Source organism: Crocodylus siamensis, chromosome 3, assembly GCF_052110815.1.
Source record: "Crocodylus siamensis isolate JL-2025a chromosome 3, ASM5211081v1, whole genome shotgun sequence".
NCBI classification, from domain to species: domain Eukaryota; kingdom Metazoa; phylum Chordata; order Crocodylia; family Crocodylidae; genus Crocodylus; species Crocodylus siamensis.
The window spans coordinates 1,752,286-1,778,768 of record NC_143397.1 but is presented as its reverse complement, the minus strand read 5'-3'; the positions used below and the strand labels follow the sequence as shown (position 1 = coordinate 1,778,768).

Sequence of the window (26,483 nt, the reverse complement as noted above, 5' to 3'; positions counted from 1 at the left end):
AGTTGTCTGATGTAAATACCAGCACATCTCTGAAGCAGACTCATGGTCGCTGCTTAGTAGAAGAGAGCCTCAGTCTTTATTTGACTGAAGAAAATGCGTGGCTTGAAATCGGTCCAGAGCAGCCTCAAATGCAAGCTTCAGAAATGCTGGTTTCAGGAGAACATCATGCCCCGGAAATTGTGCAGTTGAACGCACATGCACAGCTCTCCGAGGAGGAGCCTGGGCATGCCGACTCGTGCCCTCCACATCTGGATCATGCAGCTGGCATGGAAGAAGCAATGCCAGCTGGCCAGGCGGAGCTCATTTTGCACCAGTTAGATACAGCCCTTGCAAACGTTGCAGAAGACCAAATGACTTCTGCTCACGAAGCTGGTGGCAGCTCTTCTCAAGCTGAGCACACAAGTAGGATGCAGCTCGAACCTGCAGCCTTCACTGGTGAAGCGGATACAGACTTGTGCCAGCTGGATCCAAGTAGCACACGTGACACACAGCAAGTCACTCCAGAGAGTTGGGGGGATGCTAATGTGACCAGCACCCTGGAACCAGAGCTTAGTGCCCCGGATGAGTGGGGTGCTCATTTCCTGCCTCCAGATGTAACGAGCGTTGCTGCCGTGGAGAGGGAGCATTTACCCATTCACAACGTGGCTGCAGAAGGAGCCAGCTTCAAATGCAGCCGGCATGAGCAGAGCAAGCCAGCCGCCGTTCCTACACATGGAAGCAGCAGCAAACCTGTGTTCGAAATACCCGCTATACCTAGTTTACCGAAACTTAATTTCATGTCATCGGCTGATGGTGGAAAGCCATTTGGGTCCTTTTTCTCACAGCCACCACCTTCGGCAACTAAAGCGGGGCCTGAGCCAGGTCTCATGTCCAGTTTTAAGAAGTTTTCCTCAACTTTGTTTGAGGGAGGTGTTGAAGAGAGAGCAAGTAAGCCAGACGGTGTCCAAGGAGCTATCTTTGGCAAGCGGCTCGATTTTTCTTTTCCTTGGCAAAAAGACAGCAAGGAGGCCTGTGTGAAGAAGGACTCCGAGGTACTACCGCAGGCTTCATTGAAACCAGATGCAGCGGTGCCAGGAAGAGTTGGTGCAAAAGAGAATTGGGAGCCTGTTGTCCCTGCTCCGCTGACGGATCCAGATGTGGACTTGGGCGTGTCTTTCGAGCAGGCTGGGACAGTGACCCACGAACGGTGTGAAGAGCCACGTGGACCCCACGCTGCTGATGAGGAGTCGAGCAAAGAGCTGGGGGATGATGTTGCTGGGGAGTCTGAAGAGCAGCAGAGCAGAGTTTCCAATCAATCCCCTGCTCCCCCGGAGGGAAAACCGCTAGAAGAGTTGACACGCGGGCAGGGCCATTCAGTACAAAAAGAGAGTGATTTTGTCTTTTGTCCTAACGCAGCAGCCCTCCACCCTGGAACGCAGCCAGCCGATGTGAATAGCATGGGACCGCTGAATAAGAACAGGCCAGTTACAAAAGAAGCATAATAAATGGTTTCAAGCAATGGACCATTTATAATGCATGTCTCCCAGCAGTAGCTGTCCAGTTTGGTGCTACTGTTCCTAGTCCAATCCTATCCCTAATTATTAGCAGTGGTTTGTAGCATTCCTAGTAGTTGACATTAGAGGATGTTAGTAATTAATAGACATTAGATTACACAGCCAGCCCTAGTATCATTTTCTCAACTTCCTCAGCTCTTCTTTGTCTTTTTAAGAATGTAATTAGCTTTCGTGTGCACTCTTTTTGCTCTGTGTCTGTGAAAGGCTTGCTTTGAGTGCTGCTTTCAATTGTCTTTCACAACTTAATTCTTTGTGTGATAAACGTCTGAGTTTGCTTCCTTCATTCTGCTTCCTTGTTTAGTGATGATCACATTGTATATTCTTTTTAAAAAGTAACACTTGATAATGCATCAGGGGAGAATACTGAAATTATCTTTTAAAGCAGAAGAGGCCTTTTAATCATTTGAGAGAAGTGTAATTAGGCATTGGAATAGCTATTACTGAAATATATAAGCTGCTTTCAGGTCACTTCAAGCTTTCAAATGTTCCCAAAGGTGGCAATGAAGGTATTACAGGTTAATGTTTTAATACATCAGCCTCGGTGAAACCTGCACAAAGGCAGCGCCAGGCGGTGCAGGCTGCTACTAAATGAGGCTTGCAGTAATTTGTGAATCCCCACTTTTCCCTGTGCATTCACCAAATTAATGATGCCTTAATTTCTCAAGATTAGAGATCTGCTCAGCTTGTGCCAGGGGGTTGTAAAAGGGAACTTGCCCTCCTCACGTCCTGTATTTACCTGTGCTGCGAAAAGGACATCGGACTCCGAGGCTGCTCATTCGGTACCAAAGTCTCGTGAACAGTTTAGCCTGTCTGAGATGTCCTTGGTTACCTTCCAGCTGCCCAATTCAAATGTTTGGACCAGTGATTCCCAACCAGGGTGCTGCAGGGGTTTATATGTGTGCTCCGGGGGAGTGTGTGTGTGTGTGTTGGGGGGGGGGGATGTGCTTTAATTAGAGCGGTTCCAAGAGCCTTGCTAATTAAAGTGCCCAGAGCATCTTGTGTATCGGCGTCCCTGTGAGCTTTAGATAAAGTGCCCCTGCCACCTTTTTCAAATGTGGGGACGCTGATACACGAGACGCTGGAGCACAGTAATTGCCACACTCCAGCAGACTCGATTCACTGGATCTGCTCTCATGAGCTACACTGACAGCACATCGGAGCAGCCGCGCTGCCCGTGCATAGGCACCCACTATATTTTCAGGCACAGCTCCCAAGATAAACTCAGAGATTTCAAACAAATCCAGAGTTGTGTCTTTTTGAGTCCTTTGCACTAGAAACACATCTCTATTTTTCTGTAGGCAACAAAGAGGGAAAACTGAGCTGACATTTTTGAAGGGGTGCCTTGAGTCTGTCTAGGGGAGTCTAAAGAGGCTGAGAACCACTAGGTTCAATAAGGTTTTGTCTGGGTTGGGCAGGGGGACGGAGAGAGCTCTGCTTGGAGCAGGGCGTTGCCTTAGATGACCTGTTGAATGCCATTCCAGCCATAATTTTCTTTGAGGCCATGACCATGATTCGTGAGCCCAAATCACTTCCCACAATGAATAACTGATGTTTTGTTCACCATATTGAGGCCAAAATATCCTTGCCCTAGAACAATAATTCTCAACCTTTTTGGACTCGAGGCATCCTTGGAAAATGCCAGCTCTTAGTTTTCACGCCTGAGTGCAGAAAAAGAATAGAGCAATTCTTCTTTTGCAAAGAACTCAGAAGGATCACAGCAGGTCAGAATACTTTTGCCAGTATGAACTCCCATTTGAAATCTCTGGCTTAGTCTTGTGAATCATGTTTACACACCTAACCACGCTCACTGTGCAGCACCCTGTGGCACCCTTGAAAGGCTCTCTGGGCACCCCGGGGTGCTGTGGCACCCTGCTTGGGAATCTATGCTCTGGAGGGTGGAGCAAAGCAGTACATACAGATGCAAGACAGTTACTAATGGCTCCTGCAGGAGAGCTTGACCTTGAAATTTCCACCCCAGCACTTCTTTTTTTTCCTGTGTAAAGTTTAAGAACATAAGACTGGAATGGGCCTCTTACTTCCTTGCTGGTTTCTTTTTCTTTTTTTTTGATAGAGGCACAGCTCTTCAAATAATGACATTAGACTCAGATCTCGGAGCTACTTTGACTAAGAATGGTCACTCCTTCTACACATGGCAAGGGGCAGCAGTCTTGCCCAGCTGGTATTAATGATAAAAAATTACTGTACTTTTTGCAGTGGCAGCCAAGTGTAAAAGGCTGCGTGACAAAACCTGACAGCAGGAAAAATAATAATGAAGCAAAGAGCATCCAGAATAGTGGAAGATGAGCTCTTATTTATAATTCCCATGTTTACGTTTCTGCTTCTATCCAGCAATTCAGATACCTTCATTGTCAACTTCGGGCTGAATTTCTGTAGGAGAGGGGAATATTCTATTGCTTGGATGACTGCTGCTACAATTCAGTGTACGGTGGGTGGATTATTGTATACAATGTGCAGGTAGGCAGTGCATTTACGTTCTTGTAGTCTTCAGCAGCCCCTCGCAGTCGAGGGATTCTCGTAGGACTTCTAGATGATTCAGTAGGTCAGGTGTCATTTTGACTAGCTCAGGGGTTTCAGTTGTTTGATATCAGGATTTGATGGCAAACTAGAACATCAGTGAGGTTTGGTCCAGGTTCGTCGTGTAGATAATGTCTGTGCAGTATCATGCTTGCTGTTCTCAGGGTTTTTCTGATGTGTTCATCTCCCACTCTCTCACAGTCCTGCCGGCAGTAGTAGATATGGCTCCTCATGCAGCGTTAGCCAGGGGAGCTCTCACCTCAGCGAGCCAGACCCCTGCCAGGAGAGTGCCCACGGCTCTGAGCAAGAAGAGGAGCCACGGGAGCCAGAGTCGAACCCTTTCTACTGCATTCCTGGCACATACCAGAAGGATGGCCAGGAGTGGCACAATGGGCAGGAGGAGCCCAAGCGATTTGATAGCCAAGCAGAGAAGGAAAAAGTCTGCGAGCAAGAAGAGAAAGTTAAGGACCCTTCCACACCCAAGTTACCTCTCGAGCTTGAGCAACCCCAAGCTACCAGTGCAGGACTCGCAGAGAGGTAAGTGGTAATGCAGAATGGCAATATCAAGTACATGGGACTGATGGAAGAAGTGCTAAACTCTTTTTTTTTAAGCCCTTTGTCTCCTAGTGCTCGCCTCTTAGATAATTGCACCGGCTTCTTCCTCCTAGATCAGCAATTTGCTTTTCTCAGAATAATTGACCTATACTTTCTTTCTTTTTTTTTTTTTTTTAATTCTGACTGATAATTCCTATGCTGTCAAGTGTCTGGCACTTCACAGGCTGGTAAAGACCAGCCATTTGAGCCAAACGTTCATTCTCTTTAGAAATTCAGGAGGTCCTTTTTTCACATGGTAGATGTTTCATGCCCTTGTCCCTTATCCTGAGCTACACTATGTAGGCCTCTTTCTTACCAGAGCTTGTTTGGGACTGTTAATTGTCTCCTGGAAATTTGTGAGCATCCTTAGCTGAACCTGCATTGTACTGCACCAGGAAGGCTACCAGCATCCCGGGCTGCATTGGTAGGAGCGTTGCCAGCAGATCGAGGGAGTGATTCTTCTTCTGTATTCCATGCTGGGGAGGCCACATCTGGAGTCCTGTGCCCAGTTGTGGGTCCCCCGCTACAGAAAGGATGTGGACACACTGGACCAGTGGAGGGCAAGGAAAATGGTTGGGGGCGGGGGGACAGGACTGGTGAGGTGAGGATGAGGGAACTGGACTGATTGAGTCTGCAGAAGAGAAGACCGAGGGGGATTGAACAGCAGCCTTCACCTCCCTGCAGGGGGGCTGCAAAGAGGATGGAGCTGGGCTGGTCTCAGCGGGGGCAGGTGACAGGACAAGGAGCAATGGGCTCCAGCTGCAGCAAGGGAAGTTGAGTTTAGATATTAGGAAAAACTTTCTCACTAGGGGGGTGGTGAAGCACTGGAACAGGCTCCCCAGAGAGGTAGTGGAGTCTCCATCCTTTGAGGTTTTTAGGATCCAGGTAGACAATTCTTGTCTGGGATGATGTAGTTGGGGCTGGTCCTGCTTGGGGCAGGGGTTGGACTAGATGACTTCTGAGGTCCCTTCCAGCCTCATTTTCTATGATTCCAGTTCCTTTCCAATAACTACAGGTTTTGTGCAAATCTTTTTCACCTTGTACTTTGCTGTTTCAAAAGTTTGTTTTCTTGTTCTTCATTTTTAAAGGTACCTTGATGAAAATGAAACCCCACTTTTCCCTCCAGCACGAGCTCATTGGATTCGAACCATTAATAAAGTGCGACTGCAGCTTCAAGAGGTAGGGGCTCAATGGTGTTTTGTTTCTCACTTTTTCTGCTCTTGATAATTTTTTGTGCTTTGTCTGAAAGCTTAATTTAGTGTCACTCTTGGGATGCACCCTTACTGTTTTCATTTCCACAACCAGGTATGTGTACTGTAGGAAGCAGAAACCCATGTGCAGTATTGAAGTTCCAGCGTCAGTAGCTGAACACTCCAGATGGGGCTTAACATGGGCCTGGAGCTGAATAGCCATGAAAAAGTTTCAGGAACAGTAAAACTACTGGCTCATTTGTATAATGCATTTGAAACAGATGGGTGGACACGGCTCTAGCTGGCTTGGAATCAGTCATTTTAAACTCCTTTCAAATTCATACTGGTTTTCAAACTGATGTGTTAGTCTTTTGTTAGCCTCTGTCAGAGCTGATGATTTATTTTATAGCGTGAAATTGTTCATTGAGAAGCTTTTAGTCAAATGCATTGTAACTATTTACTGAAACAAGGATTTAGAAGGAGGTTTGTGACCTGTGGCTTGTGGGCTCCATGTAGGGACAAGCCAGCCCAAGGTGGCAAGGATCAGCTTCAGGGGCAGTCTCACTTTGGCCTGCACCATATATTTGTCACATGCTGCTGAACCCTTACGCAGTGTCCCGCAGGCAGCCACACTCGTCCTCCTTGCCCTGTGCCCAGGGCTGTTCTCCCATCCTATTACTGCAGCCTGCACTTCCCCTTAGTGCAGAATTTGGGGTAATCTATTGCTATTGGTGATGGAAATTCCCTGAAATTGGTGCAGTGGTAAGTGGAGGCTCCAATAGGGAGGCATTAGAGAAGATTTTGGCACAGAGCTGGGGGAGCTGTGTAGGCGATCGGATGGTCGCAGTGACAGTTGGGTCTTAAATGTTGTCAATCCCTGGTGTAGAAGTAGTGAAGTATTCTGACATCTCTGAAAATATGAGGTTTCTAAACCTTGTTACTTGGCAGTGTAGAAGGAAGAGACTGCACATGTTCTTTGTCTAAAATACTTTAGTTTGAATAAATTACTCAAGTGGTTTGAAGTGTGCCGAACCAGTTTGCAGGAAGACTTCCAGGCTTTTGTGGATCTGGGTTTCTGCACACCCGGGGGACGTGGTGTGTTCTCTTTTCTGTAAATGGTAACCTTCTGCTTGAGGATGCAAGCATGCTATGTCTTCCACGTATGTATGACACCCTCCTCGGTGCCTGCTGGATGTTACAGCTGCTTCTGTCCGCCTGGAGGCTTTGACTGCTCTGCAGTAACGTCGCGTGTAGGAGATAGACAGGTGCCAGTTGCAGCCTCTTCAGCTGGGGCAGTATGGGCCCATGTCACTAGAGGGGCCATTTCTGCCATGTGCTTCAGAGCTTTTTCTTTAGCTAGTCTTGGCCATAACTAGGATCCTTTCCTCACAGAATAATATTTGCCATCTGCATGAGCTTTTGCTATGTAAGGTCAGAGAAAAAGGATCACTTGGGGTTAGATAAACTCCATTTTTAAGCAGGATGGGCTTCAGGTTGCCGGGTTGTAATTGGCAGGGCTTCGAGACATGTTTAAAACTCCTAATGCGTATGGGCATACACACAAGATTGAATTCACATCTTGTTTTTTCTGCTGATGTGGTCTGCAGACATCTAGGGGTGCTGACTCTAATGCTGGTTTTGGTAATGTAGTAGTGTGTATGTTGGGCATTGATCTGAGCTGGCAAATTCATTTCACATAAACTGCTGAGCTAGGTGTAGGGACTTCTGCTAATGGTCTAGGTGGGAATTTTTACCAGTGATAGAGACAGAAAGCTCCTTAGTGATGATAAATCCCTCGAGCCATCCAGCCTCCCACCTGAGAAGGGTTTAGCACTAATGCAAGCATTATGCATGGATCCTACAGTATCATGAGTCAGTGAAAGAGTAACAATTTAATTTAAGATTTGATCAATTAAAAGTAATGACTAAGTATGCACGTTATAGAAAGAAAAATGCCTTCTGGCAGCAGAGATTTTTGTCTCTGGTTGTTGGCATTAGATACATTTGAATAGGGACACAGATAAATAAAAAAAAAAGTGTGATTTGTTCCATCGTTTCTTAGCTGATTGGTCTCTGCAATATTGTAGCCATCTCATGAGAATGAAGCTTAATTACCCCTGGGATTAAACCAGGATTTTGAGTCTTGAAGGGGCTGTGAATGACTCACTGAACCATCATCCTCATACACTTTCTCTCTGCAGAAGATTAATTGCAGTAGGTTATTCCACAGGAGCTTTGTGTGGTGGGCAGGGACAAGAGCGTCCATTAACAATAGCTCTTGCACATTAAATTCACGCTCTGCTTAAATCCAAAATAATATTCAAGTGTGGGCAAGTCTAAGTGAGTTCTGAGTTAATGAAAGCTGAGTCCAATTTCTTTTTCCCCCCTTTCTGTACTAGTCTGTACATCTATCAAAGTTGTTGTGCAGCTTTTATATTTATTATGTAATACAGAAAAGCCATTGCACTCGAGGGCCAAAAGCACTATTCAGAGTACTGGACATGGATCTTCAGGTCCTGAATGTCTGTCCGTTTTTCTAGAGCTACAACTTTTGGTAGGAAGCTGTAATGTGAAATTTTTCTCATTTTTTATATACAAGGTTTACATTGATTTATTTGCTTTTTATTCATACCCTAAGGAATTTAAGTAATTTTTCCTTTGAATTTTTGTGTATGTGTAAGATGCAGTTTTCTACAAAATAGACTGGCTTTGAAATCTTCATCTTGGAAATTAAATAGTCGCATTTCTGTTCCATCCTGTTTAGTAGTCCAGAAACCGGAAGTGTTGTTTAGCTTGGAGCTGTCCAGCTCCGGAGCAGCTGCAGGAAGGAGGGGGACCCTGGAGACTTTGGTCGAGTGATGTGGGGAGGGACACCTGGGCTGGGAGCCTCGTCTCAATGCCTCCTGCAGCCCACAGGCTGCCAACTGGACAGTCGCTTAAATATCATGAGCCTCCCCTTTTGAATGCATCTCTGTGCCCCATCACAGTTGTCCTGGAGGTGATTAGTGACTCTCCTTTTTTGGCCTTCTTGGGATCAGCCTTATCCTCAGTCTTGTTCAGACTCTTACAGGGTATTTATAATTTTTGAAAATTAGGCCTCTTTTCAGGGTACTTATGATAAAGATTTGAGATTCTAGCTATAGGTACTTATATTTTTTTAAAGTCTTGTTGTGAATAAACAGCTGTAAGTCATCATCTGTTAAAACAGGAATCTTCTTCCCCCCCCCCCCCCAAAATTTTGGATTCATGTATACCGTGGAATTAAACAGCTTCCTGCCCTACGTATTGATGATGCTATCTCAAGGGGTCATAGACTCCATCCTCCCTCTTGCACCTGAGGCAGGATAAGTATATCGTGGACCATCTCTGGCAGATGTTTCTAAAAACCTCCAATGAAAAGGAGTCCATGGCGTTGCTGGTTGGAGAGTTTGCTCCAAGTGGTTTAACTGTCTTTAGAGTTAGATATTTCTAGTATTTAATTTCAATTGTCTTTACTTCAGAGTAAGCTGGTTTCTTTCACTCTTCCCCCTGGAGTTTTTTTCAGACTAATGAAACTAAAACCTTCCAATTTTTTCAGACTTGAAAACTGTTCTTCTGTTGTACACCCCTGTCCAGAGACGTCATCTAGACCATATCTCCCCACTTAACTCTTTTGTCCCCCTCCCTCCCCTTCCCCTACTTGCTTGATGCCTCTCCCATGGATCATAATCTTGGTGCGGCGGAGAGGCCTGTCTGCTCCCAGGGACCATGAGAGTGATGCCGTTTGCAGGGCTGTACTGCTAGTAGGGTCACCCTTGATGGCAAGGTTGAGAGCTAGGCTTTCAGACTAATAGCAACCCAAGAACAAGTCGTCGAAGGCAGAGCAGGATGAAGAAAGAATACGTCACGGTGTCTGCAGAGGTGTATGCAGGCTGCCGTGGAATAGAAACCTCTGGTCGTCTAGGTTTCCCTGGCCATTAGAGTAAGGTGTCTTTCCCATGTGGTTGCTGATGTGTCCCCACGTTAAAAGAAGGCACAAGGAGACATTTTTCTTTAATAGGCAGTCTTGTGGCGATTGGCGAGTGGCAGTGAGGCCGGGCGCTGGTGATTTCTGGTAGCCCCAACCATGGATCTACCCAGAGGTGACGATTGCGGGGTGGTCATTAGCACTTGGAATTGGAGACAAGCATGCAGTTTGGCAGCCGAGTCGTGACTGAGCAGGCGTATTTAGGATCTGCTCTGCTCACCTCATATGAGGAGGGGGCTAGAAAAGGTGCCCTAAGCAGTCTACTCCTTTCCTTCATCTGTATTGCAGTATTTCATATCTCATGCTTCTATCTAGAGTCAGCATCCACTGTTGTATAGATGGGAATCTCTAACATCATCCGGTTGTTTTTTAGATCCAGGATAACTAACCCCTCCATTACTGATCTTGAATCCACTGATCGGTATGTCACGTGTGCCCACTCAATCGAAGAGCACGAGGCTACTCTGATTTGCTTCTGTGAGATGTAGGACGTGCTTGGACTCACTGTGCACACCTGCATGTGCTGTAGTTACTGCACATTAAGTTTAGTACATGTAATAACTCAACGCACTGTAACTGCTACTCTGCAGCACATGCCTTTGTAGTGATGTTAATGTGCAGTAGACTAATTCTACTGTGCATTAGCACAGCTTTTGCCACGATGCCCTAATGCACGGTAGAATTAGTTTACTGTGCATTTAGCATCTCACGTAGGTACACCTGCTGCCACCTTCATGCAAACCTAGATCCTTTACCAACCTATCCCAAGCCACCTAGCTTCTCCGCTTATTACAGTCAGCCATTGGGGAATATTGAACATTTCTGCTACCTAGGTAGCCGGTTTTCCCAAAAAGTCTAGGAAGCCGAAGTAGATGAGCAGTCCCCAAAAAAGTATGTGATGTGCCAACACTTTGCTTTGCTAGCAATCTGTACTGAAGTTTTTAAACGGGTCATCTGGAAGTGAGGAATTCCCCAGCTCATTCCTAATCCACTGACACTTCACAGTACAGTGACTGATGGTTTTGAACCTGGTGCTTGTTTGATGTTTAGCTCCTCCTTTAAAAAAAAAAAAAAGAAAAAAAGACAAATGTCTTTTGCCGGTGCAATGAAGATGAGTAAGCTGTGCATTTCTGAAGCATCCCACACATTAGCAGAGAAATTAAATTTCAGTTCTGAGCGCGTGCTTTTTCAGAGGGTTGCTGTAACGTTCTTGTTCAAGTGAAGGATTTCATTACCAGCCAGCAGACGTTGTTCTTTGCAAGGTACTGTATCCAGGAGGGTTTCTCCAGTCTTGAGAAAACTTGCTGATCAAATTCTGCAGTGCTGGCATGACAGTCTGTTGAGTGTCCCTCTACTTTACCTTTGTCAAAGATGCAGCTGGTACAGTGGAGAGAACAGCTTGGTCTTATGCCTAAAACACAAGACCAGGGCTCTGTATGGCCTTGGGCAATTGCGTTTGTCATTAGTTGTTCTACATCTTAATTTTTGTGCATTTCAAATACTTACCTCCCAAATGAAGATCTTACTTTTATTCTTCGTAAGCATGCTGTGATGAATACTTGGGAGGCACTCGGAAACTAAAATAAGCAAGTATCTAGGCTTATCAGTCCTGATCATACTCACCAGATCACTTTCAAGCTTAGGTGCTTTCCGGTCTTTGGTGCAGTCTGTAGTATACAGTTATTTTGCAATGGGACATAAGTAACCTGTATCCATTATTTCTTTTCTTCTTACTGGCTATTCATGCTTCTTGGAATTAAATTACTGAGGTGTTCTACTTGGAGGAGGAAATCAGCTTTGTCTCATCTCTTGGCTCTTACCAGCAAGCACAAATAGCAACACCGTCCTACAGGAATAGAAAAGTGTATTTATTCAGTTTTCGTTTTAAATCTCTTTGAGGACCTACCTTTTGCTTATCTGCCTTAACTGAACTTCAACACTAGCAAAAGGATGATTTTCTGCATGGAGATGTGGGTGATGTTTCTAATGGCAAGAACAGTAGGGCCATGAATCGCATTGCTTGGGGAAATGGTGGGACCTCTTCTTTTGGATAGGCATCTGCCTAGGATGGTTTAGATGCAGGGGGTTGGACGGGAATCCAGAAGATCCTGGAGGTCCCTTTAATTCATGTGTTTTTGTGCATACAACTAATGCTGTCATGAGCTTGCGCAGCTTTGGATGAATTGGTCTCTGAGCAAAAGTGGAATTGAAAAGTAAGCATCTTCCTAGAGTAGTAGCCTTCTGCCCAATAGCCTTCTTATATGGACTAGTCAAGCAGAAACCTGCTTAATTGTTAGGAGGATTTTCTGTAAGCGTCTATAAGTGTGGCAATCACTTCTGATTTCCTTTGATTTTTCTTACTTGGGACAGAAAACATTGAACATCAGCATTGAAATTATGGCATCTTGGCCCAGTGTCTTGCATAGTTGCGGAGGATTATATTTTACCATGTGTTATTTGTTAGAACGATGTACATTGGGTGAATTCTTGCAAGGAAATATTTTTGCTTTTCTTGGTGAAAATGCTGCGCGTAACTGTCTTTTGGGGGAAACACGTTGATGAGTCTCAGAGTAGGATAACCTCTCCTTTTGCATAATTGTCCAGGTACGTGCTCTAACTTGTGGGCATGTCTCATTGCCCTGAGCTTTCACTGGAAGGCTTTTTGAGGACGTGCTATTGGAGAGTGCACTTCTGCCCTGCTTTCCTTGTGCCACCACCCAGGGGGATAAAGGGCAGTGCTCCTCAATCAGCCTCACCACTTGGCTTGAGGCAGTGCTATGTGCGTCCTCCTGGCCACGAGTCATAAGAAGCCTGCTGAACCCGTATGGTTTCCTGCTTTTTCTCTCCTTGCTCTCTCAAATACCTTTGCCTTCCCAGGAAGCGTGTTTTGAGAGTGCTGTTTCTCTCTGCAGTAGCCCATAGCCCTTCAGGGTGGCATGGTGCCTGGACCTGATGCCAGGCCCCTCTGTCTCCTTCATGATGATGTCCCAAGGGCCTTCTCTTTTGTGGTCTTGTGGGCAAAGCTTTTGGCTGCCTGTCCCGCTTCTCTCTGTTTGAACTTGCCATTTTTTTCCCTTGCTTCTAGCATCTACTAAAATGCATCTTTTTGCCTTTAATTGATGGCCTTGCCTAAAGCCACCCATGTTTTGGGCTTCTGGCTTTGGTGTTTGGGTAATGGTCTGAGGCCAGCTTCTGACAGCTACACACAGCGTTTTCTGCCCGGGGGAATCCCATATCCTTGACAGCTGCTCAAGCTGTCAGTTCTTCAAGTTCAACACCAGAAAAGGCTGAGACTATGCTTCAGATATTTCTATGCAGCCAGTTGCTTGGTTCTGTGTCTGACCTGAGGGCGAGTTCTTGTCTAGCCACCAGACGCCCCTTGCACTTGGAGCAGAAACGCCTCCTTTTTGGATGCAACCAAGACCATGCAGCAAACTCCTGCATCTTGGCACCCCACAGTCAAGATGCTAGATATTGCTGTCCGCTTACTTCAGGTCTACCTAGCAGGCATTTCCCGTCTTTCCCCACCGTGTTGGAAGGGTCAGCAAGCGTCTTCTCACCTGACAGCCCTAAGGTTTCTTCTGGCCTGTCTGGTCTGTCCCCAAGGGAGGGGTCCAGGTCCACAATGAGACCTGAATCTTGTCCTCATGTTGCTAACGAGATCATCCTTTGAGCCTACAGAAGCACACTTCCATCTCCATCTCTCCATAAACATGGCCTTTCGGGTAGTGATTACACTGGCCAGAAGGGTGGGTGAGATCCTAACCCCTCCGTCTCTACCACCTTTTTTCCAAATAAGATGACTTTAAGAATTCAACTAAAGTTCCTGCCTGAGGTTGTCAAAGACTTTGATTTGGGGTCAAATGAAAGTCTTTGATCACCTCAGGCAGGAATGTGGGCTGAGTCCAGCTAGTCAACTTGCTGATGGTATTGCCCACCCCACTCCCTCTCCCGAAGTCCTGCTTGTTATGAACAGAAGCTTTGCCACGCAGGCTAGCTGTTGAAAGCTTTGCCCTATTACCTCCATAGGACCAAACTGTTCAGCAAGTCACCAGAGCTCTTTGCATTGGTGACAGATCTTAAGGTACAGAGACATCAGCCCTGAGGTGGTCTGCATCTCGGGTGTTAATAAATGTATGCTGTGAGACTGCCCAGATGGATCTGCCACTGGGGATGTGGGCATCTTCCCTCAGAGCCCACGGTATTTCCGTGGCATCCCAGCGTGACATCGTTCCCCAGGAATGACATCTGCAGAGCAGCCATCTCAAGGTCCACACACGTCTTCACGAAGTATTGCTGTACTGTGCAAGTCTCTGGGCCAGACAATACAACTGCAAACAGCTACTGTAGGACCGCTTTGCCAAAGGCGAGTCTGAGACCTGCTTCCCGGTACATGTGAGCACTGTTTAGGTGTCACCCAGTAGAGAGAAACTATTTACTCAAGAGAGAAAATGAAGCTCTCCATCAGTTACTGGGGGTCCTAGAGATGCAGCTTCTTCCTGCATGTTCAGATCCCATCCTCCTGGCCCTGTTCCTGGGCCAGGGTAATACAGGACTCTGCATTTGAGAGGGAACAAGTGAACAGGAAGTGTGTACCGCCCGTCATCCCCTTTGCACGGGGTATTTGGAGGGGCAGGGCTAGTGCTCGGTCTGTTAGCACTGCAAAGGCAGGACATCTGCAGTCAAAGCTCGGGGTGAGACGCATCCACAAGTGAGAGTGGTGATTGTGGTCCGTGCATCTGGAAGAACTTCAGTTCCTGGCAAGTTAACTTAATTTTCCTGTTAAGCTTCTGCATCTTCGGTTCCTAGCTTCCTGTCTGATGGCAAGGCTCAGAGAAGCCGGTATAAAATGGCTACCTTCTTCTCTGAGTCTGGAGTTATTCAGCATCACAGCTTTACTACACCATTTTCACGCGTGTGAAACATTATACATCTGCTTTGCCAAAAATAACAGCTATTTAATTTGAGCGTAGCAGTTCAGCTCGTGCAACTGGTGTGCGCTTTATGTTCCCACATTGTTTAGTGGGTAGCTGAGAACAATTGTCCAAACTTTCACATGATGACACGGTTGTAACAGAATTGACCACACACACTCTCTCTCTCACACTCACTCTCTTTTGTGCTTGGTTGTGTCACACTTTGTCTTATTACCATCCAAGGACAGTTGGGTTGTATCGCAGTAAATGTCTCCTTTTACCTGTGGCTTTAAGGAGACTATTTCTTCCCTCCTTCTAGCTCCTTCTGGAGGTGCCAAACGTACGAACTGCTACTCCAGAAAGGACACGAGTGACTCGGCCTGCCCTGATCTGGGTACATTTGTGACAGAAGTACAGATGGCACATCTCTGCAGTCACTTGTGCTGCTGCTTCTCAGTTTGCAGTAATGTCACGATGAAAGGTGTTTCTGCCCAAAAGCTTGCAATTAAAGCCTTTTTTTTGCAAAAATCTTGTTGGTCTAATAAAGGATATCATCTCTACTACAAGTCCTGATTGCCTTTTCCTCTAGACCAATACGGCTACCACCTGGATACCTGACACAGTGGTTTAAACAGTCATTTCTTTGTTCGCTACTGGTACTGATACAGAAGTCTTCACTGGGAAAATATAACAACATGATGTCTCTGGAGGCTTCTTCAGAGCAGCAGTTCAGACTGGTGGATTCGGCTCTCTTTAGAGCAAACGCCAAGCTGTAGAGGCCCACCTGAAATACTGGAGAAGGTGACCTGCACTATCCTTTCTCTCTGCTTTTTACAGTCTTCAGAAGGGAGCAGGCTCAGGTGCCTGGGGACAGCTACAGTCTCGAGCAGGGGTTGAGCTCTCACCTCTGGAGCAGCAGCGAGACATCTTAGGTGCTCTGCCACCACACGCTTGCTCTTGGTGTATAAAAGCCCAGTTAAGCCAGGAGCAGGCAGGACAGGAGCGACTGCAACTCCAGAAAGGCTGAAGTGTCCCGATGTCTGTACAGGACCTGTGCACCAGGGAATTCAAATGGATCCATCTGTGGCTGGAATAAATCAGGATCAGAACTGGGGTGCAGCGAGAGATGTAGGTGGGGACTCCTACTTACAACATAACCCAGCTCTTAAAAATAGAGTTGGCTCTTAGGAGAGCCAGACTTCACACTTATTTTTAGGACTCTGTGTGGGAGTAGGGGAACTTTCCCAGTTTTGCATATTGTCGAAGCAATCTGTGCAAGGGGATGGCACTATGCTGTTAGCAGCGGGCCTTGGGTTTCTGAGCACGAGGCTCTGAGAGAGACAAGCTAACGAGGAGCATTTGAGAGCATTGGGGAAGAAGCATTCACGGTTAACGTGCTAACAGACGCTCGAAATAATGTCATGCTTATAGATTCAGATGAAGCCTGTAGCTAAAGCAAAAAACTGCTTGAACATATGCTGCCTTTTTGTCAGTTAGTGCCATCTCTTTCCTTTTTTTGCTGTTTTCCATAGTTATATCTGGAATATCACTGCTAACATGTTTTATGTGTAGGGGGACATCACACGTGCATTTCTCCCAGTCCTGCACAGATTTCTGATTTGATCAGGAGCTGGTTGGATACTTCTGGTACTGTACATCTTGCACTTAAATAGCTAGGAGAAGAGTGCCTTTTTTTCCCGTCCATTATTTATTGCAAAAGTTGCAGCTGGAGAACAGGAAATGATTAATAATCATGTTGAATGTGGGAGTGCCAAGGCTAGGGTCCCTTTGTGCTAGAGTCTGTTGATGCACAGAGCGGTAGTTCCTACCCACAGGAGCTTACAGTTTAAATAGCTCAGAAAGGCCAAAGGGTGGTGGCTGGGGTGGGGGAGAAGAGATATAATATAAAAGCAGATTGCTCGAAGTGATGGTGGCAAACATGCTAGCACTGGGCTGGGGGTGGAGGCAGAGGATGTGGTAGTAAATTAGGAGGACATATTAGCTTCAAGAGGCAGGGAAGGAGAGGAGTGAAAGGGACTGAAACGTTGGGAAGAGAAGGGAAGGAGGGAGGGGAAGACGAGGGAAGGAGAGTAAGTTATGGGGTGAGGCTAAATTGGAGAGACTGATGGAGGGCGTCAGAGGGTTGGAGCAGATGGCAGAGATAGAGAAAATACAATCAAAGTCATTAAATACATAGCCTTTAGTCCTGGCTGGAGTTACTGCTCTAGCTGCTCTGCCGGCTTCGTGAGCATCCCGCTGGTGCCTCCCTGCTTTGTCCTTGAGGATCAGTGTGGCCCAGGGAGGGAAAAGAGACCAGCGCATGGCTCCTAGTCCTGGAGGCGTTGGGTGAACCGTGTGACCCTGGCTGCAAAGAGAGATTAGTGTGTCCAATTAAAGTCTGCCATTTTAGCAACGTCAGATCTGGATAGCTCCATATACAGGGTTTTCATAAAGTCCTTGTGCACCTTTAAACTTTAATAACTTAAGTTGTGCATGAGGACTTTGAAGACCCTGTATCCATCCCCCAGTTTGAGAGTTTATTAAAGAGGACTGCTCCTTTTACTTCACTGAATGCAGTGAAAATCCTGACTTGCGATTACTTACATAGCAACAGAAGTACCATCATTTTTTATATAGGGACCTAAATTTGCACCATCTAACGGAAGTAAATAGCATAGTCCATGCCGCAAAGACATTACACAAATTGAAATCAAATACGTGGATGTGACAGCAACAGCTGGTGATGGGCCAAGAATAAGTCAGCAAAATGTAAAACATTGCAGATGCTGCCAGCAGGAAACCTTCCAACCAAAATGGGTCCATTCATGTGGGATGGATGACACGTGGATCCACTACCCTGAGACTGAAATGCTGTCTGTCTTTGATAAGGCAACTGATCTACTCAACAAAGGTCTACTCTAGATCCCTTCCATCTAGGTGTAAAATGGGAAATTTCATAGATTTCATAGACATCAGGGCTGGAAGGGACCTCGGGAGATCATCGAGTCCAGCCCCCTGCCCAAAGGGCAGGAAGTCAGCTGGGGTCATAGGATCCCAGCAAGATAAGCATCCAATTTGCTCTTGAAGGTGTTCAATGTAGGTGCTTGAACCACCTCCGCTGGCAGGCTGCTCCAGACCTTGGGGGCTCGGACAGGAAAGAAATTCTTCCTTATGTCCAGCCTGAAACGGTCTTGCAGGAGTTTGTGACCGTTCGACCTCGTCGTCCCTTGGGGCGCTCTGGTGAACAGACGTTCCCCAGATCCTGGTGGTCACCCCTGATAAACTTATAGGTGGCCATCAGATCACCCCTGAGCCTGCGCTTTTCCAGGCTAAAGAGCCCCATGGCTCTCAGCCTGTCATCGTAAGATCTGTTTTCCTGACCTCTGATCATGCGCGTTGCTCTCCTCTGGACTCTCTCAAGCTTCTCCACATCCTTTTTGAATTGTGGAGCCCAAAACTGGACGCAGTACTCCAGCTGCGGCCTCACCAAGGCTGAGTACAAGGGGAGAATGACGTCCTGGGATTTGCTCGAGAAGCATCTATGGATGCACGCCAGCATTTTGGTTGCTTTGCTAGCCGCAGCATCGCATTGCAGGCTCATGTTCATCTTGTGGTCAATGATGACCCCCAAGTCTCTTTCTTCTGTAGTGCTATCCAACGTAGCACTGCCGAGCCTATAAGGAAGCTGCAGGTTTTTCCTCCCAAGGTGGAGAACCTTGCATTTTTCGGTGTTAAACACCATCAGGTTCTCGTCCGCCCATTTGCTGAGCTTGTCCAGGTCAGCCTGGATCACCCGCCTATCTTCTGGCGTGGATGCTTTGCCCCAAAGTTTGGTGTCATCGGCGAACTTGGCCAGTCCACTCCTGACTCCAATGTCCACATCGTTAATGAAGATGTTGAACAGGATGGGTCCCAGGACAGAGCCTTGAGGGACCCCACTGGTCACAGGGCACCACGATGAGTGACCGCCATCAATCACAACCCTCTGGGTCCGACCACGAAGCCAATTTCCCAGCCAGCGGATCGTGGTGGAGCCAAGACCACAACTGGGCAGTTTGGCCAAGAGGTGATCGTGGGATACCAGATCAAAAGCTTTTTTGAAGTCAAGATATATGACATCAATCTCTTCTCCCTTGTCCAGGTGATAGGTCACCTGGTCATAGAAGGAAATGAGATGGGTCAAACAAGACCTACCCGCAACAAACGTGTGCTGGCTGTCCCTTAGGATGTTAGCCTGGGCCAGTCCCTCAAGGATGGCCTCCTTAATAAACTTTTCTAGGATCTTCCCCAGGATAGAAGTCAGGCTAATGGGCCTGTAGTTAGTCAGATCCACTCTCCTCCCTTTCTTGAAGATCGGCACCACATTGGCCTTCTTCCAGTCTTCGGGCACTACACCAGAGCACCAGGAGCTCTCGAAGACCCGTGCCAGGGGCTGGGCTATGACGCTCGCCAGCTCCTTGAGTACCCTGGGGTGCAGGTTGTCAGGGCCGGCTGACTTGAAGGTATCCAGCTTCTCAAGGTGTTCCTTCACAAGGTCAGCATTGATGGAGGGTAGGGGATCCCCCTCACCCAGATCTCCCTGTCCCATAGCAGGCATGGGCGTCCCATGGGACTGATGAAAGACTGACGCAAATTTAATAGGTTGGCTTTTTCCTGGGCGTCAGTTGTCAGTTGCCCCATCTGGTTTAGCAGGGGTCCAACATTGCCCTTGCTTTTCCTCCGGCTCCCCACATATCTGAAAAAGGACTTTTTGTTGTCCTCGATGCCTGAAGCTAGTTGGAGTTCAGTTGCAGCCTTGGCTTTCCTGGTTTGCTCCCTGCAGGACTGGACCAGCGCGAAGTAATCCTCCTTGGAGGTGAATCCCGTCCTCCATCCTTTGTAGGCTTTCCTTTTTAGCCACAGGAGGTCTGCTAGGTCCCTGGAGAGCCAGGGGGGCTGCTGTGCCTTCTTGCTGCCTTTCCTCCGTGTTGGAATAGATTTAGCTTGTGCACTGAGGATCGCTTCCTTGAGAAGCAGCCACTCTTCTTGAACTCCCCTCTCCCTGGGGTCACGGTCCCTGAGGGCCTGACCGACTAGCCTCTTGAGCTTATCAAAGTCGGCTTTTCTGAAGTCAAGGACTTCTGTGTTGCTGACTGACTTGCCAGCTTTACGGCGGATGGTGAAGGTGATCAGCTCGTGGTTGCTGTCACCCAGCTTCCCATCGATCACTAGGTCGCCGATTAGGTCGTCCCCTGTAGCCAGTACCAGGTCAAGCAGCGCTTTGCCCCTCGTTGGCCCATAGACTTCTTGAGTCAGGTAGAGGTCATCCACGCACGAGAGAAAGCTTTGCGACCGCTCGGATTTAGCTGAGTGATCCTCCCACGAGATGTCCGGGTAATTGAAGTCACCCATGACCACCAAGGTCCTGGAGCAAGCGGCCTCAGTCAGTTCCCGGGCGAAGTCGTGGTCAAGCTCGGGACTTTGAGTGGGAGGTCTGTAGTAGACTCCCACCGCTGTGTCCCCTGTGCCGAATTCCCCACGAATTTTTACCCAGAGGGTCTCTAGCTGTCCATGCCGGCACCAACATCAGCTTGCAGGGACATGTAGCTTTCCTTCACAGAGAGAGCTACACCCCCGCCCCTTCTGTCAACACGATCCCTCCTGTACAGGGTATAGCCCTCTGTACCCGTGGTCCAGTCCTGGGTGGAGTCCCACCAGGTCTCCGTTATCCCAATGACATCGTATTTCTTTGCACTGAGCAGGAGGATGAGCTCCTCCTGCTTGTTGCCCAGGCTCCTGGCACTAGTGTACAGGCAGGCGAGTGTGCCCTTGGGGGCTCTTGCCTTGCCCACAGATTGTGCCAGGGCTGGGGCAGGGGTGGTCTCCCTTAAGTGCCTTGGTCTGCTGGCTTTGCAAGGGTTGCTCAGCGGGCCAGCAGGGGCAGCAGTCCCCCCATCCCCCAGCGGGCTTAGTTTAAAGCCCGGTGGAGCAGGTCAGCCAGCCTGGCTGAGAAGAGCCTCCTCCCCAGGGGAGAGAGGTGGAGGCCATCTCTTCCCAGCAGCTCGCTGCCTCTCTCGCCAAAGAGCGGGCTGTGGTCGTGGAAGCCAAAGCCTTCCCGATGGCACCAGCGCCGCAGTCTTTGCTTCACCGCGTGGATCCTCCTCTCCCTCCTCAGCCCATAGCCCGAGACTGGGGGGATCGACGAAAACACCACCTGAGCTCCCAGACCCCTAAGCCCCGCTCCCAACTCCCTGTAGCGCCTCATGACCTGGCTGGGGGTGCTCCGAGCCGTGTCATTGGTGCCCAGGTGAATAAGGAGCATGGGGTAGGGGTCTGTGGGCCGGAGGAGCTGCGGGATCCTCTCCGCAGTGTCTCGGATGCGGGCCCCCGGGAAGCAGCAGACTTCCCGGGCTAAGGGGTCGGGGCGGCAGATCGCCCCCTCGGTGCCCCGCAGGATGGGGTCTCCCACAACAAACACCTTATGCTTTGTCTTGGGGAGAGCGGGGCCAGTAGCTGCGGTCGAGCCTGGGCTGCCTGCGGGAGCCGGCAACTGCCTAGGCTCTGCTGGGGCTGCAAGAGGTGCGAACCTGTTGCTAAGCTCCGGCGGGGCAGGGGCCTTGGTGCGGCGGGCCTTGGGGCCCTTGACCACCTCGGTCCATGCCCCTGCCTGGGCAGAGCGGGAGGTCCCAGAGTCCTCCTTAGCCATGGAGGGAGACGGAGCTCTCCCCTGCGGCTCCCGGGGGAGAAGGGCCTGGCAGGAGGAGTCTGTCTCCTGCTCGCAGTCCCTGATGGCACGCAGTCTCTGGACTGTGGCCTGGAGCTCCTCCAGCCGGCGCGCCGGAGACCCCAGCAGGGAGCAGACCCCGCATGGGGAGGGGGCCATGCTCCCGGGCCCCAGAGCCTGAGAAAGGGACAGGCAGCCCCCGCAGCCAAGAGCCAGGGGCCCCGTCTGCGTGGAGCCCGGGACCGTGGGCTCCGTCTGGGCGGCCGTCTCTGAGGTGCCCGATGGCGGGGCCGCAGAGCCCGAGGGGACAAGGTTGGAAATGGAAAAGGTTACTAGAAAGATTGTAATGGATTCCTTCAAGGGTTGGTATTGGAGCCATTCCTATTTATAGGTCCATTAATGACCTTGGCGCAGGAAGCCGACCCTCCTGGTTAAGTTTGCTGGTGAGACAAAGTTAGGAGTTTGGTCTCTGGATGAGAACTAGGATCCCAAAAAAGGAGGAGCTGAATGACTTTGAGGGCTGGAGCAATGGAAATAGGTTTAAATTCAGCAGCACAAAATGCAAGATTGTGCTCTTGGGGAACCCGTAACAGGAACTCTGGCTACAAGCTGGCACGTGCAGTTGAAATGAGTTGGAGAAAGACCTGGGTGTCCTAGTCTGTCACATGATGGTGATGCCACGGAAGAAGGAAATGAGATGCCATTCAGTATCAGGTGATGTATTTCCAGTCAAATGTTGGTGATCGTTAGCCAGAAATGCACCAAATTTATTGAGCTGCATCTGGCTCCAGGGACCTGCCTCAAGCAAGCGTCACTGTGGAGGTCTGCAAAGCAGCGAGGTGGAGCTCTCCTCCCCTCTGTCCTCAGTACTACGCACTTGGCATTGTGCTAGTATTTACTCTGGAGAGTCAGTGCCTTGAAGTCCTGACTGGTCCTGTTTCTTACATGCAGCGCATCCTGGATTGAGATAGACACCTTGTTTTTGGAGGTGGGAACGAAGGAAAGAAATCTTTGCTCGTAGTAAGTAACGGAGCAGCGGCAGGGAGGGAGCCCAGCCTGCTCATGCTGCTCCCTCTGGATTGTGTGCTCAGGGTTACCTACACTTCTGCGTGCAAAAAGCTTCGGTGGCAGGAACTGGTGTTTACTTTATTTCTTCACTTATAACACTCCCCCTCCATTTCCGGTAGCTGTTTTTTGGGGGGGAAATGGTGTGCTATATGTGGGAAAACATGGTAGCACTCTGTGACAGCAGGTTTTGCTAATTCCCCACTTGTGGCAATTCACAGAGGCCCTTGAGAAGGGTTACCGGCAGTCGCTTTCTGTTTTATAGTGGGGAGAGACGTTACCTTTGGCCCAGGAGAAAGCCCAGGGAAAGTCCCAGGATTGCACAGACATACGTGTTCATTATCTCACTCCAAGTCTCTCTGTAGTGTGCCGGATACAGTGCACTAGGATTTCCCCCAGGATATCCTGTTGTGTGTCTGTACAGCGCTTGCAGTTCATTCCAGGGACTGCTCTGCTCTCGCTGGCTGCCTCCTGATGAAAGAGCAGCAATGCAGCTTGGACGGAGTACAGGACTGCGCCGCACCGGTTTTAATCTGAGTCAGATCCGGGGACAGTCGGTCCCTGGTCAGGTGAGACATCTCTTTACAGGCTCAGTTGCTTCTGTACATTCGTACTATCTACTTGCCTTCCTCTGCTTCATCCCTCTTGTCTTTGGAGAAGGAAGAGAGATGGGTGGGACGTGTGCCCTTAAACAGAGGAGGCTGACTTTGTTATAGTGCCAACATGCTAATGCAGCCTCTGCAGGACTTCCCGCAAGTGGCCATGCATGGTGGCACTCTCAAAGAGCAGGAATTATTAGTAACGAATATCCTTTTTTTGGAAGGGAATAGTCAGCAGGAACAGATGAGCCCTTGATAGAAATAAAAACCATGTTTTCTGACAGATGTCCAAGTGGTAAAGATCTCAGAAAACAGAGTCTAACATGTAACAGGTTTCTTTTGCAATGAGATGATTTTTTTTTCTTGGTTTCCCAGTGGATTTCAGTTGCCTGTTCAGCAAAATATTTGCAACTGAATTTACATGAATTAAGTTTCTGGTCTTAATTCATGGAAAAAATGTTTTTTTGGGGGGTGGTTTGTTTGTTTTTAAGAGAGTTTGAAGGGGCTAGCGTAGACGGTCACACCAGTGCTGATGTGGTAATAATAGAGCTAGCCAAGCAGAAGGGCACTTGGGGGCTTGGATTGAACCCTGAATTGTTTTATCTGTTTATTCTCATAGTGTGTTTTTTAACTTTTTGTAATTTTACTTCTGCAGCTACACGGAAAACAGATCACCTTATAAAAATGACTGCATTTCTCTGCAAACATATCCCCATACTTCTCATCCTTCTGTGTTATTTCAGATTTATTTTCCTTCCATATTAACACCAGTTAATATCCAGTTTTGTTGCTTTAGTTTTGTATGTGTCCTTATGAAACAGCCAATTTTTAGCAGGACCATGTTAAAGTTTATTCCAAATTATTTGAATCATACATTTTTAATTTGATCTCCTTGTTTTCATCATAGCAAATTTGAAACACATGCCTGTGTTTTTAAAAGGATGTATCTAATGGGGACGTGCAGGAATCAAGCGCTTGTAGGCAGGCTGGCGTACTGTGTCTGAAATTTTTGCTATGCCCAATTCAGACTGTAAGCCCTTTAAAACAGGGCTCCATGTCTTCTGCGTGTTGTATGTCACTAAGTACACAAGTGTTTTGACTTATTGTAACTGAAACCCCTGCTCCAGGGTCATAATAGTAATAACCATTTTATGCACTAGCTACTAGGAGACATTGCTCCTTCCACTTTATATGCTGGGGGGATGGGACATATCCAATGACTTGATAATATCAGAATAGATTCAATTTACCAAGTAGGGAATGAGGAAGGGATGTTTCAGTATGTGTGTCCTAATCTGCGTCCATTTGGGTGAACCGTGCTTGTTTTGCTATCTGCAGAATTGCCCAAGGGACTAATCAACCCCTTTCGCTCATTTATTTAATTTAGTTCAGCTGTTTAATCAAAACCAGGTACAGAAAATTGTCATGCATCACCTGCTAGTGTTGGGTGACTGCCTGGATTTTATGAAGTAGTTTTTGTTGCTTTTTTCAGGAGCAGACTGTTACATTTTTCATATTACTGGTAGATTGTTTCCTGGTCTGGGAAGCCGTTGGACTGGTTTGCAAAATTGATGTTGACCAACAGCATGAGACTCGGGTCCATTTGACGGAGCTTGTCAAATCCCTGCACTTGAAGCGTGAAAGCTGTGTCTGGGTTCGGTATTATTGGCATAATAGTTGGAAGTGGCTCTGTTTTAATGTGACACTGTATGTGCCCTCCTTGTTTTAGTGCATACTTTAACAAGCTCCGTAGAGAGAGAGATGCAGAGAAATGTGTCCAAGTGTCCTTTGCATGATTAACTTTAGCCAGGTACCATCTTCCAGTGCATCTGCCCTTCCCATAAAACCATTTCGTCCTGCACAAAGGGCCAAGAGTGTCTCAACGCAACACTAGTGCTTGTAGGGATGTCATTCAAGGAGGCTGGTCCTTGCGCCCCTGCCTCGTTCTTGCAAATGTATGTCTGTAGCAAACTAGGCAAGGAGCTGCAAGGTAGGAAAAACAGTCCGGTGAAGAGCTGAACATTGCTCTGGAGCCTTGCTTGTTTGTGTCATGCTGGATCAGTCGCATGAACCCAGTTCTTCATTGGTGACCACCGACATCCCTGGGTACCCAACTTGGGACCTGGGGTTCGAGCACATGTAACATCAGCTGAAGTCACTGGGAGCCAGGCTTTGAACATGCCAAGCGCTAGACAATAATAACAGAGATGTAGAGGAACAGGGCTGGAAGGGAGCTCCAGAGATCATGTCTAGTCCAACCCCCTGTCTGACACAGGATCAGGCCTGTCCAAGACATCCTATGCAATCTGCTGTCCAACCTTTTAGCAAAGCTAGTCAATCCTGATGCAACGCAAGCCATCACGTCCGAACCTGCCTGGGGTAAGGCAGAGGGACTTGGAGCCAACGTCTTGGTGCTGCGAAGGTTGTTAATAGACGCTTGAGAGATCCCCGGAACAGGCCAGCCCACCTCCCCACCCTGTCTGCACATATTGGACCGTGGAGTAAACTTCCTTTCAGACCTGAAATGCAGCATGGTCTGATCCTGAGTAGGGGGCAAGATGCTCTTGGCTGTAAGTCCCAGCAAGAGCATTGGCACAGCCCAGTCCTCGTCCCCATCCCCATCCCCAGCCTGGGCTGCAGCCAACATCCTGAAAAAGGCTTAAAACTCCCCTGATGCATGTAGCATCCATGAGGCAACGAAGCCCTCAGTATCCTGAATTGTTGGGCATTTCTGACATTTTATCTGTGTGTCGGTTCCTAGAGGACAGTGATGTTCTCTCATCTTCCTGTAGCGTTGCAAAAAACAATTTCAATAGTGTTTGAAGCACGTGGGTATAGGGCTGAGTGCCATAAAAATCCCATGAACTAGTGACTCTGTTTTTGGAGTAGGACTTGAATCTTGTATGCTAAAGGTGAAGGCCCTGCATCGAACCAGAACGTGGAACAGCTTCTCATGCATTGAGTATTGGCACCTACCTCTGTCCAAAGTCAGCAACGTGCAAAAAAAATCTCTCTAAGGCCAGCCCAAAAGAGAGCCGTGGTCACTAGACACTGGGTGATATACGGGCAGACAGTGGAATAAGTGTTGTTATAACTGCCCTTTGCTGTAGAAAAAGACTCTTGGTTACTATGTCTTTGCTCTATATCCACAATGAGGAATTCATCCTGGAATGGGCTTGAAGATCATGAGATGTTTTAGTAGATTTTTTTTTTTGTATCCTTGTTGTGAGTGTACATCCAGGCAAAGACTTTCTATGAGGGAAGACGCGCTGTTGTGATCTGGGTGGCATAGACAGGGGTGGCAAAACTGACAGAAGATGCT

General features: G+C 48.0%; 2 protein-coding genes across 4 annotated transcripts in view; both read left to right on the top strand.

Moving 5' to 3' along the window:
- UNC13B (unc-13 homolog B) overlaps positions 1-26,483 on the top strand; it is a 326,084-nt gene that overhangs the window by 126,319 nt on the left and 173,282 nt on the right. For all 3 annotated transcript variants that reach the window (XM_090037508.1, XM_090037507.1, XM_090037509.1), the window contains 2 exons: positions 4,290-4,625; positions 5,771-5,861. In XM_090037508.1, coding sequence (XP_089893634.1) covers positions 4,290-4,625; positions 5,771-5,861 — 427 coding nt within the window. The remainder of the gene's footprint in view (positions 1-4,289; positions 4,626-5,770; positions 5,862-26,483) is intronic.
- Positions 144-1,481, top strand: LOC149867895 (uncharacterized). Its single transcript, XM_090040690.1, has one exon. The coding sequence runs from the start codon at positions 144-146 to the stop codon at positions 1,479-1,481; it is 1,338 nt and encodes a 445-aa protein (XP_089896816.1).

Coding starts and splice junctions, on each gene's coding strand:
- LOC149867895 (XM_090040690.1), top strand. CDS start 144: ATGCTGGTTTCAGGAGAACATCATGCCCCGGAAATTGTGCAGTTGAAC.